General features: G+C 40.6%; 1 protein-coding gene across 1 annotated transcript; it reads right to left on the bottom strand.

Moving 5' to 3' along the window:
* Positions 1–1,134: 1,134 nt before the first annotated feature.
* Positions 1,135–15,122, bottom strand: LOC112748518 (uncharacterized). The gene is made up of 2 exons (XM_025796751.1): positions 14,295–15,122; positions 1,135–1,242 (listed from the first exon to the last, which is right to left on the bottom strand). Exons 1-2 carry the CDS (start codon positions 15,120–15,122, stop codon positions 1,135–1,137), a joined length of 936 nt encoding a protein of 311 aa, XP_025652536.1.
* Positions 15,123–17,010: the final 1,888 nt, after the last annotated feature.

The raw sequence follows: 17,010 nt of genomic DNA, 5'->3' as shown, positions 1-17,010 counted from the left end.
GTATTTCAATTGTTTTGATTTCACATGATCATGCTTCCCAAATTTTTATTTTGAAACATCTTTATTCTTTTTAACTTTCCAACTTATTTCTATCATCCATGTTCCCATAAAGTTCCCCACACTTAAACAATACACAATTTCTATCTTAAGCTAACCAAGGATTCAACTTGGGATTTTTATTTTATTTTTCTGCTTAAGGCTAGTAATGTGGTTTATAGAACAAGAGCGGATTTAAAAAGCTCAAGGGGGCTAACAAGGGTGATGTAAAAGGTAGGCTAATTTGGGATAAGTGAGGAAAAAATTAAATGATAGCCTCAATCATTTCTTAGTATGTATCTATACTCTATAGTTGGACATATAGATTAAAACAAAGTAAAGAACATCAGAATAAAAAGAATGGCGAAACACACAGGAATGAAAATTATGGTTTGAATGTAACCATACAATTAAGCTCAAAACTCACAGGCTGTGTGTTCTCTAGCTCAAAAATCATATATCAGTTATACATGTCAAGCAAGTAAAATTTAAGAGTTCCCATTATTCTCAATGTAAAATTTCTTGGGTGGCTTTAAAGTTTTAGTGTTCCTCCGTGATGAAATATTGTTAACTAACTAACATGTTATGTTCTATATACAAGGTGTGTGGATTGTTTTTGATTATGTTAAAGTCTCTAGTTTACTTCCTTTTTTTATTTTCAATTTAAACCAAACTATTATATGCTAAAAGGGTAAACTATACTAATTAATCCACATATTCTATAACTAATAAGTTTAGAATTGTAAACTAAACTAAATGACTAAAATATGAACTAAAGTGCAAAATGCAGAAAATAGAGTAAAAACACATGAAAAGAATAATGTATAAGTACTGAAAGATAAAAATAAAAATAAAGATAAAAATACAGAAAAATAACCAAAATAAAATAAAAGAGTATGTAGTGGTTCACTAAAGAATACGCCAGAGATGGCGACCTCCCCACACTTAAAATAAAGCATCGTCCTCGATGCTCACTCAAGCTGGGTGTGAAGGGGTGTCATCACTGGAAGGATGGGCTGCTGGAGTGTCGGTGGTGGCCTGAGGATCTGCAGACTGGATGAGGGTAGGAGGATCTGTCTGCTCTAGAGGAGGCTCTGACTAGATAGGAATCTCTGTATCGGCGGCCTGAATCTGCTGTGGCTCCTCCTGCTGTGACGCAGCCTGCTCTAGTCCCGCCGGGGTGGGTGTCTCTTCCTCGTGATCGTCCTGCTCCACCTCAGATGTATCAGAAGGGGTGTCAGGCTTGGAGGGGATGTCGCCACTGGAATGGATCATCAACTTGACGTGCTCATAGCATCACTTGTTGCGACGCTCCATACGATCCAAGCGGGCGAAGAGTCGATGCACTAAATGGTAAATAGGCTCAGGGGCAGTTGGAGGTGCAGTGGGCGGGGCAGGTGCAGCAGTGGAAGAAGAGGGGGCAGCTGAAGGTGTGGCTGTCTCATCAGAAACAGTAAGGAATGAAGGTCGGTAGCCTAAAGCCAGAAAGTTCCTGCTGTGAGGAATGATCTTCTTGCAGTCCGCAGCAGGTGGCTTCTCATCAGCATCCTCCCAAGGCACGTCAGCTCGACGGCCTAGCTGGGTGACCAGATAAGGGAAGGGGAGGGTGCCTCTGACAAGGACCCTGGCCATATAGTGCCAGATGAAACGAGGCAGATACAGGTCCTTACCCTCCATCACACACCAGAGGAGGGTGATCATAGCAGCAGGCAGCTCTGTCTCATGAGTGCTCGGCATAATAAAATTACTCAGGATTTGGTGCCAGAGCCGAGCCTCATCATTCAAGTATATCCGCTTGATTCCTTTAGGCATGGTGGTGATCTTACCCATGACCCATGGGACAGTAGGGTCAAGGGCTATCCTCTCCTTGATAGCATCTCAGTCGAATCTCAGAAACCTCATATCCTCTTCAGCCTTTTGGTAACCGTCAGGCTTATCTGACTTAGGCTGAAGGCACAGAATATCCTCAATGGCCTCTTCAGTGACCAGTATCTGTTTCCCTCTAAGGTGCACTGCATCCAGGGAAGTCTTGAAATAATTGCAGTAAAAATCTCTTGCCCAGGAAGCATTCACCTCAGTCAAATTTCTCTCCAAGAAGAACCAGCCTCTTTGTTTGATCTGATCGGAGGTGACTGCTGTAGTTCTTCTGGAATTTTCAAAGTCCTCTCCAGGTACAGATTTCTGGAGGTAGCAAACACTGGATACTTCAGCTCACAGTATTGGTTTGCAAACTTAATTGGATCATTGGCAGGGAGGAGCTGGTCAGCCTTCTCCTGCGGGGTAAAATTTTTTCCCGCCAGGAGTCATCATCCATAAGCTCCAGGAGAGACATAGAGGATTCACCTCTTTTCCGTTTGCCAGTTGTTGCCTTTCCTTTTCCCTTTCTTTGAGTGTCAGACATTCTAAAAAATAGAAATCTAGGATATAACAAAAACAGGGAAACAAGTAGGAAAATAACAAGAGAAGCACATAGTGGCAAAGGAGCAGTAGACTATGAAATGAGTTGAAGAATTGTGCATTTTGGATTGTTTCGGAATTAAAAAGCTGAGATGAGAAATCTCAATCCAAAATGTAATATAAATAGAATTCATGTTAATTAGGAAAAACCATAATCATGCCTTGAGTTAAAAAGTAAAAGTAAAGAGTGAGTCAAAAAGCAGAGGGGGTTGTTAGAAAGTTAAAAGTGGTTTTAAATTGAAAAAGAGGTTAGAAAGCAAAAATCCGTGAGTTAGTAAAAAGAAAGTCAGAGTAAGTGGCATGATGATTGGTTTCTAAGTAACAAGAATTTCACAAGTTGAAGCAACAGACAACTCATTTTCAAGCAAGGAAATCAAGTTGTTGACGATTCATATAGATATACCAATAGCGAAAATTGAAATCTAATCAACAATAATGTGATTTATTAACCGGGAAAATAAAAGGAATAAGAATGTTGGCCCGTGCATTCATGAATTGGTTTGGTAAAAGCTAAGGAAAATTGAAAATGCCAAAACCAATACATGAATGAGAATCAAAATGATTTACAGAAAATTGGGCAGCATTCCGGCTAAAATTGGATGTTCCCGGAAAATAAACAGCAAGCAGAATAGTTCATATAAATTAAAAAATACTGCAAATAGATATAAATAATATGAACATGAAAGAGCAGTCGCAATAGCAGTATGAACAGTAAGAACATCATATGAACAACACTAACATCACAGCAACAGCAGAATTGCAAAAATTATAAAACAAGTAGCAACAACAGCGCAATGAATCAGGCCTAAATCCACTAACCACATCCTAGCTACCTAACCACCTAGAATCCACTACAACATACATCTCTAACTATCCTAAATTTATACATAAACTAAAAAAATGCAAATAACTATGAATGAAAGAAAGGTGGCATTTGGTGGAACCTGGTAGGCGTATGAACTAAGCTAAAGAACTGAGAGATGGCGGGGGTGTGGTTGCGATGGTGCTGCGGCGGCGTAGGGTGGCGCGGCGGCGAACCTTGGTAGCAGTAGGGATGGTGTTGTGGTGTTGGGTGAGGGCTGGGGTGCAGGGAGGGGAGGTTGGTGTTAGCAAATTTGAATCCACGCGAATGCGTGGGGCACACGATCGCGTGGCTAGGGTGGAATGGGGTTGACGCGATCGCTTGAGTGACGTGATCGCATGAAATAGGAAAAAGGATGAATGACGCGGTCGCATGAGGCATGCGACCGCGTCGCTGGAATTTGTGCGAAACGCACAATTCCAGCATCATTTCAGCACAACTCCCTGTCTCCTTTGGGGTGTTTGCAATCTACGCAACGCGAACACGTCGCTCACGCTTTCGCGTGGGATAGGTTTTGTGCAAGTGACGCGTTCGCGTCAGGGACGCGAACGCGTGGGCCGTTTTGTGCTAAACGCACAACAGCCGCACGATTCCAGCTCAGATTTCTGGGCGTTAGATTTTTACGCTGATTTCCAGTTCACGCGGACGCGTGGGAGGTGGTTTTCGCAACTGACGTGAACGCTTGAGCGATGCGATCGCGTCGCACGCCTTCCTTTTTCTATGTAATTATGCAGTTATGCAGTATGTAATGCTAATTCAAATGCTTACGAATACTATCCAGGTTCAATGAAAATAAAACAATATAAAAATAAACAAAACGAAATAAAATGGAAACAGGAACGATCATACCATGGTGGGTTGTCTCCCACCTAGCACTTTTAGTTAAAGTCCTTAAGTTGGACATTAGATGAGCTTCCTGTTATGGTGGCTTGTGCTTAAATTCATCCAGAAATCTCCACCAATGTTTGGAATGCCAACAGCCTCTGGGGTCCCAAACTAGGCATGTAAAGCTTCTGAGCAGCTTCAAATAGATTCTCAGGCTCCCGGGGTGACGAATTTCAGAATATTTTCCAGGATCCCAAACTTTGCTTTTAAATCCGCTTTTGTCTTGATCTATATTCTTCCATCCGGGCGGCTTAGAAATTGTATTCTCACCAAGATGACCAAACGTTTCCCGAGATCCATTCGATTGAACATGATACCAATCCGTGCACTTCGAGTTGAAGTGTGGAACCTTATTGAACCTTGTGCACTAGCTCTCAGTACGAGCCATTTTCCTCTTACTCTTAAAGCCGCAGAGAGCTCTAAGCTGGCCATCTGTTTCAAGCAAACCATATTCAAGTGGAAAAATAAAGTTAAAGGTTAAGGATTATACCCACTTGAAGCTTGTATTGGGTGGTAATGGCCTTGGGATAGGTGTTTCCAGTGGTTCTGTAAGTTCTACTCCCTTGTAATCTTCTGTGAATTTCTCCACTTCTTTGCAAAATTCTTCAAATGCATATGTGTCCTGATCAAAGTCTTCTATGTCTTCCTCATCACTTAAGTCATAAGCTGGAGGTTGAGAGAAATCTACCTCCGCATCATCTTCGTATTCACTTGGATAAGGTTCTTCAATCTCAGAGAATTCACTTGCGGATGCAAGTTCATTACTAGGAGAACTTGACTTGAGACTATCATCATCAAGGAAACTTGCGTCTTGGGTTATTCCGTCTAGTTCTTCATGTACCTGCTTCGGGGGTTGTGCACTACCTTCCTTAGCATCAATTGTAACGTCCTTGACGAAATTCTTCACAACTTTGGATTCCCATGGAGGTTCAGCATCTCCTAAATCTTCAATCAGTGCTTCTTCTTCTTGGATAATTTAAGCTTCCTCCAATTGTTCCAGAACAAAGTTATGCACATTGCTGCCCACTGGGGTTTCTAGTGTCTCCTTCATGCTACGTTTGTCATTAGATTCTCCACATAAAGCTATTGGAGTTCCTTGAGGGTTTAAACGTCTGGAAGATAATTGATGTATTGCTTGCTCAAGCTGATGAAGGGTTGTATAAAGTTGATCTACTGTTTTCTTGAGGCGAGCCTGTGATTCTCGAGGTGATGGATTTGGACATGGTACATAGGGAAGTGGTGGTGTTTGGGAGTAATTGGATTGGAACTGGGATAAATAAGGATCATACGGTGGTGAATGGTGAAAAGGAGCTTGTGAGTGTGGTGGTTCAAAGTTATGTTGAGAGGATGGTCTATAGGCACAGGGTGGGGCTTGTTGGTAACTACCAGGAGGTCCACCATATCTATCAGCTTGGTATGCATTGTAGAATGGTCTTTGTCCATGATATCTTGGAGGGTGTTGTTGCCCAAAGGGTTGATCAAATCCTCTTGGCTCCATCCATCTTTGATTTTGCTGACCATGATGCATGTTCCTGCTATAACTTCCGTTCCCTTCAACAATATTAGAACCAAACTCAAAGCGAGAGGGGTGAGAATTCATAGTAGCTAAAAGAGGTAAAAAGGGAAAAACAAAAAAAAAAACAATTAAACAAATAAAAGAAAAATATTTACAATAACCAATAATAAGGCACACGATTACAGCTCCCCGGCAACGGCGCCATTTTGAAGAGAGGAACTCTCGCGCGATCTAGAATTTTCACAAATAAGTTTCCGTTGTAAGTATAGCTTCTAGACCGACAAGAATTCCTTTCTTACAAATGTTTTGGTTGTCACAAGCAACAAACCCCTAAATAAATTGATAACCGAAGTATTTAAACCTCGGGTCGTCTTCTCAAGGAACTGCAGGGAAGTATGTTCTTATTATTGGTTTTGAGTTTTGTAAATTAGGGTTTTGAAAGTAAAGAACAAGTAATTTAAATGACAATTAAAATAAATAAACAACTGTAAAATAAACTCTTAGCAAGGTATGAGAATTTTAAAAGTCCTATCCTAGTTATCCTTATCAATGGTGATGAGAATTGAATTTTAATCCCACTTAGTTAGCCTTTACTAAAGCAAAGGAAGGTCAAGTGGACCAATTAGTTTGATCCCCAGGTCCTAGTCAATTCCTAAGAAAAGACTAGAGTTATTGGAGTTTAATTCAATTGGTAAAAATAACAATTATCAATTACGATGAGTTTGACAATTCAAGAGTTACCAATTAATCAACCAAGCAAAAAGGAAGAAAATGTAAATTATTAATGTAAATAAAGGAAAGCAATCATAATTCTGAAATACCTCAAATCATATTAAATAGAAAATCAAATATAAACATGAATGGTTCATAAGCCAATTTGGCAACAAAAGTAATTAAAGGAAAGCATTAAAATATCTGAAAGCAAAAGGGAAATATAAAGTAAAGGAATATTGAACCTAATAAGGAGTTGGAATACTAAATTGAATAAGAAATCCTAATCCTAAAACCTAAGAGAGAGGAGAGAACCTCTCCCTCTAAAAACTACATCTAAACTATGAAAAGTGAATAATTGGAGATCTCCCTGAATGAATGTATTCTCCCACTTCATAACCTCTAATCTGTGCCTTCTGGACTTGGATCTGGGCCAAAAAGGGCTTCAGAAATCGCTGGGAGCGTTTTCTGTAATTTCTGGTGCGTGGCGTCTGTCACGCGTCCGCGTGGGTCACGCGGTCGCGTCATCTGGAGTTTTCCTTATCACGCGTTCGCTTTGGTCATGCGTCCGCGTCAGCTGTGTTCTGCTCATGGCGCGCGTCTGCGTCAGTCACGTGTTTGCGTCGCTGTCTTTTCGCACTGGGCATGCGGCCGCGTCGTCCATGCGTTCGCGTCGCTGCCAGTTTCTTCAAAAACTCCATTTTGTGCTTTCCTTCCATTTTTGTATGTTTCCTTTCCATCCTTTAAATCATTCCTGCCTTAGGAGATCTGAAACTACTCAACACACAAATCACGGCATCGAATGGTAATAAAGGGTGATTAAAATAATTAATTTTAAAGCATAGGAAACATGTATTTCACATATTATCACATAATAAGGAAGGGAAAGTAAAACCATGCAATTTTCATGAATAAGTGGGTGAAGGATTCAATAAATCTCTTGAATTGAGCACAATATATATCATAAAATATGGGTTTATCATGGGACACCTCAGAGGAAGGGAGTTCTTGAAATTGACACTCTGAATGCCATATTGGCTCAGAATAAAATATTGACGCAGCAAGTCAATATGATTTCTCAGAGTCTGAATGAATTGCAAGCTGCATCCAACAGTACTAAAGAGGCATCTTCTGAAGAAGAAGCCTATGATCCTGAGAACCCTGCAATAGCAGAGGTGAATTACATGGGTGAACCTTATGGAAACACCTAAAATCCCTCATGGAGAAATCATCCAAATTTCTCATGGAAGGATCAACAAAAGCCTCAACAAGGCTTTAATAATGGTGGAAGAAACAGGTTTAGCAATAGCAAGCCTTTTCCATCATCCACTCAGTAACAGACAGAGAATTCTGAGCAGAGTCCATTTAGCTTAGCAAATATAGTCTCTGATCTATCTAAGACTACTCTAAGTTTCATGAATGAAACACGGTCCTCTATTAGAAATTTGGAGGTACAAGTGGGCCAGCTGAGTAAAAGAGTCACTGAAATTCCTCCTAGTACTCTCCCAAGCAATACAGAAGAGAATCCAAAAAGAGAGTGCAAGGCCATAACCTTACTTGGTGTGGCCGAACCCAGAGAGGAGGATGAGGACATGAATCCTAGTAAGGAAGACCTCCTGGGACGTTCAGTGACCAATAAGGAGTTTCCCTTTGAGGAACCAAAGGAATCTGAGACTCATCTAGAGACCATAGAGGTTCCATTGAACCTCCTTTTACCATTCATGAGCTCTGATGACTATTCATCTTCTGAAGAGGATGAAGACATTGCTGAAGAGCAAGTTGCTCAGTATTTAGGAGCAATCATGAAGCTGAATGCTAAATTATTTGGTAATGAGACTTGGGAGGATGAACCTCCATTGCTCATCAAGGAACTAAATGCCTTGGTTCAGCATACTCTACCTCTAAAGAAACAGGATCCTGGTAAATTCTTAATACCCTATAACATAGGCACCATGACCTTTGAGAAGGCTCTGTGTGACCTGGGGTCAGGCATAAACTTAATGCCACTATCTGTAATGGAGAAACTAGGAATCTTTGAGGTACAGGCTGCCAAATTCTCATTAGAGATGGCAGATAAATCCATGAAACAGGCTTATGGACTAGTAGAGGACGTGTTAGTAAAGGTTGAAGGCCTTTACATCCCTGCTGATTTCATAATCCTAGACACTGGAAAGGATGAGGATGAATCCATCATCCTTGGAAGACCCTTCCTAGCCACAGCATAAGCTGTGATTGATGTGGACAGAGGAGAGTTGGTCCTTCAACTGAAAGAGGACAACCTTGTGTTTAAAACCCAAGGATCTCCCTCTGTAACCATGGAGAGGAAGCATGAAAAGCTTCTCTCACTGCAGAGTCAACCAAATCCCCCACAGTCAAACTCTAAGTTTGGTGTTGGGAGGCCACAACCAAACTCTAAGTTTGATGTTGAACCCCCCACATTCAAACTCTAATTTGGTGTTGGGTGGTCCCAACAATGCTCTGAACATCTGTAAGGCTCCATGAGAGCTCATCGTCAAGCTATTGACATTAAAGAAGCGCTTGTTGGGAGGCAACCCAATGTTATTCATTTATATCCATTTATTTTTCACTGCTATTTTATGTTTTATTTAGGTTGATGATCATGTGAAGTCACAAAAACTACTGAAAAATCAAAAATAGAATGAAAAACAGCATAAAAAAAAAAAGCACACCCTGGAGGAAGAGCATTCTGGCGTTTAAACGCCAGAAACAAGCATCTGTCTAGCGTTTAACGCCAGAAACAAGCACCAAGCTGGCGTTTAATGCCAGAAACAAGCATCAACCTGGTGTTAAATGCCAGAAACAGGCTACATTTGGGCGTTTAACGCCAAAAATAGGCAGCGGTCTGGCGTTAAACGCCAGTATTGTATATAAAGGGCATTTTGCACGCCTAATTAGAGCAGGGATGTTAAATCTTTGACCCCACAAGATCCCCACCTACCCTAACTCTCTCTCTCTTCACACCTTTTCATAACCCTCTTCCCCAAATACCCTTAACCAATCACCTCAATCACTCTTCCCCATCACCTCTTAACCACTCACATCCCTCCACTCTTTCCTATAAACCCCACGTACCTCCAAAATTCAAACTCTTTTCCCTCCCAAACCCAACCCTAATAGCCGAACCCTAAACCTCCCCTCACTCCTGTATAAACCCCTCATTCCTTCTTCATGTTCACACAACACAACTCTTTCTTCTTCCCCTTGGCCGAATACACACCTCTCTCCCTCTCCTCCATTTTTCTTCTTCTTCTCCTTCTTTCTTTCTTCTTTTGCTCGAGGATGAGCAAACATTTTAAGTTTGGTGTGGCAAAAGCATTGCTTTTTGTTTTTCCATAAGCATTAATGGCACCTAAGGCCAGAGAAACCTCAAGAAAGAGGAAAGGGAAGGCAATTGCTTTCACCTCTGAGTCATGGGAGATGGAGAGATTCATCTCAAAGGTCCATCAAGACCACTTCTATGAAGTTGTGGCCAAGAAAAAGGTGATCTCTGAGGTCCCTTTCAAGCTCAAAAAGAGCGAATATCCAGAGATCCAATAAGAGATTAGAAGAAGAGGATGGGAAGTTCTCCCTAATCCTATTCAACAAGTCGGGATCTTAATGGTTCAAGAGTTCTATGCAAATGCATGAATCACTAGGAACTATGATCAAAGTGTGAACCCAAATCCAAAGAATTGGCTTACCATGGTTCGGGGGAGATACTTAGATTTCATTTCGGAAAATGTAAGGTTGGCGTTCAACTTGCCAATGATGCAAGAAAACACATGCCCCTACACTAGAAGGGTCAACTTTGATCAAAGGTTGGACCAAGTCCTCATGGACATATGTGTGGAACGAGCTCAATGGAAATTTGACTCAAGAGGCAAGCCGGTTCAATTGAGAAGACTGGACCTTAAGCCTGTAGCTAGAGGATGGTTGGAGTTCATTCAACGCTCAATCATTCCTACTAGCAACCGGTCTGAAGTTACTATAGACCGGGCCATCATGATCCATAGTATCATGATTGGGGATGAAGTGGAAGTTCATGAGATTATACCTCAAGAACTCTATAAGGTGGCTAATAAGTCTTCCACTTTGGCAAGGTTAGCCTTTCCTCACCTCATTTGCCACCTCTGCAATTCGGCTGGAATTGACATAGAGGGAGACATCCTCATTGATGAGGATAAGCCCATCACTAAGAAAAGGATGGAACAAACAAGAGATCATGGACCTCAACAAGAGCATGAGGAAATTCCTCACCATGAAATCCCTGAGATGCCTCAAGGGATGCACTTTCCTCCACAAAACTATTGGGAGCAAATCAACACTTCCCTAGGAGAATTAAGTTCCAACATGGGACAACTAAGGATGGAGCACCAAGAGCACTCCATCATCCTCCATGAGATTAGAGAATATCAAATAGCTATGAGGGAGGAGCAACAAAGACAAGGAAGAGACATAGAGGAGCTCAAGAGCACCATTGGTTCTTCAAGAAGAGGAAGATGCCACCCTCACTAAGGTGGACCCGTTCCTTAATCTCCTTGTTCTTATTTTCCTGTTTTTCGGTTTTTGAGCTTTATGTTTTATTTTTGTTTGTGTCTTTACTATATAATCATTAGTGTCTAAGTGTCTATGTCTTAAAGCTATGAATGTCCTATAAATCCATCACCTCTCTTAAATGAAAACTGTTCTAAAAACAAAAGAACAAGAAGTATATGGTTTCGAATTCATCCTTGAAACTAGTTTAATTATTTTGATGTGGTGACAATGCGTTTTGTTTTCTGAATGAATGCTTGAACAGTGCATATGTCTTTTGATATTGTTGTTTATGAATGTTAAATATGTTGGCTCTTGAAAGAATGATGAAAAAGGAGAAATGTTATTGATAATCTGAAAAATCATAAAATTAATTCTTGAAGCAAGAAAAAGCAGTGAATACAAAAGCTTGCGAAAAAAAAAAGAAAGAAAAGAAAATGGCAAAAAAAAAAGAGAAAGAAAAAGAAAAAGCAAGCAGAAAAAGAGAAAAGCTCTTTAAACCAAAAGGCAAGAGAAAAAAGCCAATAGCCCTTAAAACCAAAAGGCAAGGGTAAAAAGGATCCAAGGCTTTGAGCATCAGTGGATAGGAGGGCCTAAAGGAATAAAATTCTGGCCTAAGCGGCTAAACCAAGCTGTCCCTAACCATGTGCTTGTGGCATGAAGGTGCCAAGTGAAAACTTGAGACTGAGCGGTTAAAGTCAAGGTCCAAAGCAAGAAAAGAGTGTGCTTAAGAATCCTGGACACCTCTAATTGGGGACTTTAGCAAAGCTGAGTCACAATCTGAAAAGGTTCACCCAATTATGTGTCTGTGGCATTTATGTATCCGGTGGTAATACTGGAAAACAAAGTGCTTAGGGCCACGGCCAAGACTCATAAAATAGCTATGTTCAAGAATCATCATACTGAACTAGGAGAATCAATAACACTATCTGAACTCTGAGTTCCTATAGATGCCAATCATTCTGAACTTCAATGGATAAAGTGAGATGCCAAAACTATTCAAGAGGCAAAAAGCTACTAGTCCCGCTCATCTGATTGGAGCTAAGTTTCATTGATATTTTGGAATTTATAGTATATTCTCTTCTTTTTATCCTATTTGATTTTCAGTTGCTTGGGGACAAGCAACAATTTAAGTTTGGTATTGTGATGAGCGGATAATTTATACGCTTTTTGGCATTATTTTTACATAGTTTTTAGTATGATTTAGTTAGTTTCTAATATATTTTTATTAGTTTTTAAATAAAAATCACAATTCTGGACTTTACTATGAGTTTGTGTGATTTTCTGTGATTTCAGGTATTTTCTGGCTGAAATTGAGGGACTTGAGCAAAAATCTGATTCAGAGGTTGAAGAAGGACTGCAGATGCTGTTGGATTCTGACCTCCCTGCACTCAAAGTAGATTTTCTGGAGCTACAGAAGTCCAAATGGCGCACTCTCAATTGAGTTGGAAAGTATACATCCGGGGCTTTCCAGCAATATATAATAGTCCATACTTTGCCCAAGTTTAGATGACGCAAACGGGCGTTCAACGTCAGCTTCTTGTCCTATTCTGGAGTTAAACGCCAGAAACAGGTTACAAAGCAGAGTTAAACACCAGAAACAAGTTACAAACTGGCGTTCAACTCCAAGGAAGACATCTACACGTGAAAGCTTCAATGCTCAGCCCAAGCACACACCAAGTGGGCCTGGAAGTGGATTTCTGCATCATTTACTCATTTTTGTAAACCCTAGTAACTAGTTTAGCATAAATAGAACTTTTTACTATTGTACTAAGGGTCTTTTTCCCTATTTTTGAATTCATATGCCATTTGGGGAGGCTGGCCATTCGGCCATGCCTGGACCATTATCAATTATGTATTTTCAACGGTAGAGTTTCTACACACCATAGATTAAGGTGTGGAGCTCTGCTATTCCTCATGAATTAATGCAAAGTACTATTGTTTTTCTATTCAATTCAAGCCTATTTCTTCTCTAAGATATTCATTCGCACACAAGAACATGATGAATGTGATGATTATGTGACTCTCATCACCATTCTCACTTATGAACGCGTGCCTGACAAACACTTCCGTTCTACATGCAAACAAGCTTGAATGTGTATCTCTTAGCCTCCTGATCGTGAGATCAGAGTCTTCGTGGTATAGGCTAGAACTATTGGCGGCCATTCTTGAGATCCGGAAAGTCTAAACCTTGTTTCTGGTATTCTGAGTAGGATCCGGTAAGGGATGGCTGTGACGAGCTCCAAACTCGCGAGTGCTGGGCGTAGTGACAAACGCAAAAGGATTACTGAATCCTATTCCAGTATGATCGAGAACCGACAAATGATTAGCCGTTCGGTGATAGCGCATTTTGGACCATTTTCACTAAGAGGACGGGATGTAGCCATTGACAACGGTGATGCCCTACATAAAGCTTGCCATGGAAAGGAGTATGAAGGATTGGATGAAGACAGTAGGAAAGCAGAGGTTCAGAAGGAACAAAAGCATCTCCATACGCTTATCTGAAATTCTTACCAATGAATTACATAAGTATTTCTATCCTATTTTATATTTTAATTATATTTTAATTATCAAATCTCCATAACCAACTGAATCTTCCTGACTGAGATTTACAAGGTGACCATAGATTGCTTCAAGCCGACAATCTCCGTGGGATCGACCCTTACTCACGTAAGGTTTATTACTTGGACGACCCAGTGCACTTGCTGGTTAGTTGTGCAAAGTTGTGACAAAGAATTAAGATTATGAACGTGCGTATAAAGTTTTTGACACCATTACCAAGGAATGAACGATCATGATTTCGCATACGCAGGGGTCTTCTTTGGGCGTTTGTACATTGGTCTCTGCTCTTTTGGGCACTAGATGCCTAGAAGGGGACAGGAGGCTGGCGTTGGACGCCAGTTTTGGGCCTTCTAATCCAAAACAAAGCATAAACTATTATATATTTCTGGAAAGCTCTAGAAGTCAGCTTTCCATAGCCGTTGAGAACGCTCTATTTAGATGTCTGTAGCTCCAAAAAAGCTCTTACGAATGCAGGCATGTCAAATCTAGACAGCTTCTACATTGCTTTCTTTGTCTCTGAATCAGACTTCTGCTCCAGCTCCTCAATTTCAGCCAAAAAATACCTAAAATTAAACAAAAACACAAAAAATCATAGTAGAATTCAAAAATATGAATTTAACACTAAAACCTATAAAAACTTAATGAAAATTAAATAAAGACTACTAAAAACTATATGAAAGTGATGCCAAAAAGCATATAAAATATCTGCTCGTCAAAGATGAAGTCTCCCACCTTAACCAACAAGTCCTCCACTACTCCATGGAGGAACTTGAATGTTCTATCTGCTAGTTGAAGTGCCATTCTTGTTGGCTTTGCCTCTTCAATTCTCATTCTCTTCATCATGGCCAAGGACATAAGGTTGATGCTAGAACCCAAATCACACAATGCTTTCTCAATGCTAATGTCTCCTATGATGCATGGGATTTGAAAGCTTCTAGGATCTTTTATCGTTTGGATAAGCTTCTTTTGTATGTTGGCACTGCATTCCTCTGTAAGCACTACAGTTTCCTTTTCTCTCCAGTTCCTTTTCTTGGTCATGAGCTCCTTTAGAAACTTAACATAGAGTGGCATTTGCTCTAATGCTTTAACAAAAGGGATATTGATTTGGAGCCTCTTGAAAATCTCCAAGACCCTAGAAAACTGGCTGTCCTTTCCATCTTTTCCTAGCCTCTGTGGGCAGGGTACTTTTGGTACATAGGGCTTCAAGACTTCCTTTGGTGGGGTAGGAGTATATATCTCTTCTTCCTCTTTGATTTCTAAGTTCTTGTCAGCCTCTTCCCCTTGTAGGTTGTGGCTTGAAGATGCCTCCTTCACCATTTTCCCACTTCTTAATGTGATGGCCTTGCATTTCCCCCTTGGATTGGTTATGGTATCACTGGAAAATGCATTTGTAAACATGGGTATTTGCTTGGATAGATATCCAAATTGTGCTTCCAATTTTGTGATTGCTGCTCCTTGGTTGTTTAAATTGGATCTGACTTCTTCTTGATATGCTTCCAACTTCTTGTCAGTTTGTGCTTGTTTCACTGCAGCATCATCTTCTGCCATCCTTGCAATCATGGCTTCCAACCTTGCAAATTTGCCATTGTCATTGCATGGTTGTGAGGTTGAAGATGATATATTGCGATTGATTGGATTTTGATGGTGGTTGCTGTGTGGTTGTCAATTGGGTTGGAAGGGGGCATTATGTGAGTTGTGGTAGGATCTATGATTGTTTGGTTCATGGCTGGGGTTGTTGTACTGGTTAGAGCGGTATGGCTTATGATCTTGGGGTTGGGTTTGTTAGTTTCTCCACCCAAAGTGTGGGTGGTTCTTCCAACCTGGATTATAGGTTTTAGCATGGGGGTCATATGGTTGTCTAGGTGGATTGTTCACATAGTTGGCCTGCTCCCAATCATATTCAACTTCTGGACTAGCTCCTTCTTGCACTGGTGCTTGAGTGTTAATTATTGAGACCTGATTCTTCTCTATTTGCTTGGTGAGAGCTACAAGTTGGGCTGTGATTACCTTGTTCTGAGCCAGCAGAGCATCCATCTGGTTTAGCTCCATCACTCCTCTCCTTGGGTTCCTATCAGATGCATAGAAGTACTCATTATTGGCCACAATTTCCATGATATCTATGGCCTCTTCAACTGTCTTCTTGGTATTAAGGGAACCTCTTGAAGAGTGATCGAAGGCCTTTTTTGCCTCTTGAGACAATCCTTCATAGAAAATGTGCAGCTGTACCCACTCATTAAATATATCCAGAGGGCATCTCCTTGTTAGCTCCTTGTACCTCTCCCAGGCTTCATAGAGAGTCTCCCCATCTTGTTGCCTGAAGGTTTGTACCTCAGTCCTCAACTTGATAACTCTTTGGAGAGGGTAGAATTTGGCCAAGAACTTGTTCACCACTTCTTCCCAAGTTGTCAAACTCTCATTCGGAAAGGATTTGAGCCACTTGGATTCTTTGTCCCTAAGAGAGAAGGAAAACAAAAGCAGTCTATAAGTGTCAGGGTGAATGCCATTAGCCTTCACTGTGTCACAGATTCTTAGGAAGGTGGTCAGATGTTGATTTGGATCTTCTTGAGTATTTTCTCCAAATGAGCAATTATTCTTAACAAGGGTGAATAGCTGTGGTTTGAGCTTAAATTTATTGGCATGAATGGTGGGTCTCAAGATGTTGCTCCCACAATTCCTAGGATTGGGGTTGATAAAAGAGCCTAGTACTCTTCGTTCTTGTGGGGGGGGGGGCATGGTTGCCAATAACCTCCTCTTGATGTGCTGCAACCTCCATGTGTTTGGTTTGGATTCTTTTCTTCTTCTTCACCAACTACCCTTTTTCCTCTTGCCACTACCTCTCTTTTCAATCTTAGAAATATTCTCTCAAGTTCAGAATCATAAGAGGTTATAGCTCCCCTCCTCCCTGTCATACACAACATAACACAATCCAAAGCAAAGATGAACACCCTCTTGGTAGAAGGGTGGGTAAGTCAAAATTGGTTGATGCAAAGCATCAAACAGTTAGTGTGCCTCTGTTAAAATGGCAATATATATAATGGACAATTGAGAATTCAAGTGCTAGAAGAAATAAAGAAAATAAGGAACTGAAATTAAAGTGCTTAACAAAGTAAAGAAAATGCTTAATCTAAGTACCCATCAACTTAATTATTGTCAATTCAGAATCAATCCCCGGCAACGGTGCCATAAACTTGATGGACAGAATTGATGTATCACTACAAAAATTCCTTCGGCAAGTATACCGAATTATCGTCAAGTAAAAACTTACTGAGAATGAGGTCGATCCCACGAGGATTGATTGATTGAACAACTTTAGTTGCAGGGTAATTTAGTTAAGCTAATCAAGAATAAGTGTTGAGTGCAGAAAATTAAATGACAGAATTGTAAAGGACTTGAAGATAAAGAAAATAGTAAAGTGCTGGAATGTAAAGAGCATAAAGATAAATTGTTA

Source organism: Arachis hypogaea, chromosome 15 (assembly GCF_003086295.3).
Source record: "Arachis hypogaea cultivar Tifrunner chromosome 15, arahy.Tifrunner.gnm2.J5K5, whole genome shotgun sequence".
Lineage (NCBI taxonomy): Eukaryota > Viridiplantae > Streptophyta > Magnoliopsida > Fabales > Fabaceae > Arachis > Arachis hypogaea.
This window is presented reverse-complemented; position numbering and strand designations above follow the sequence as displayed.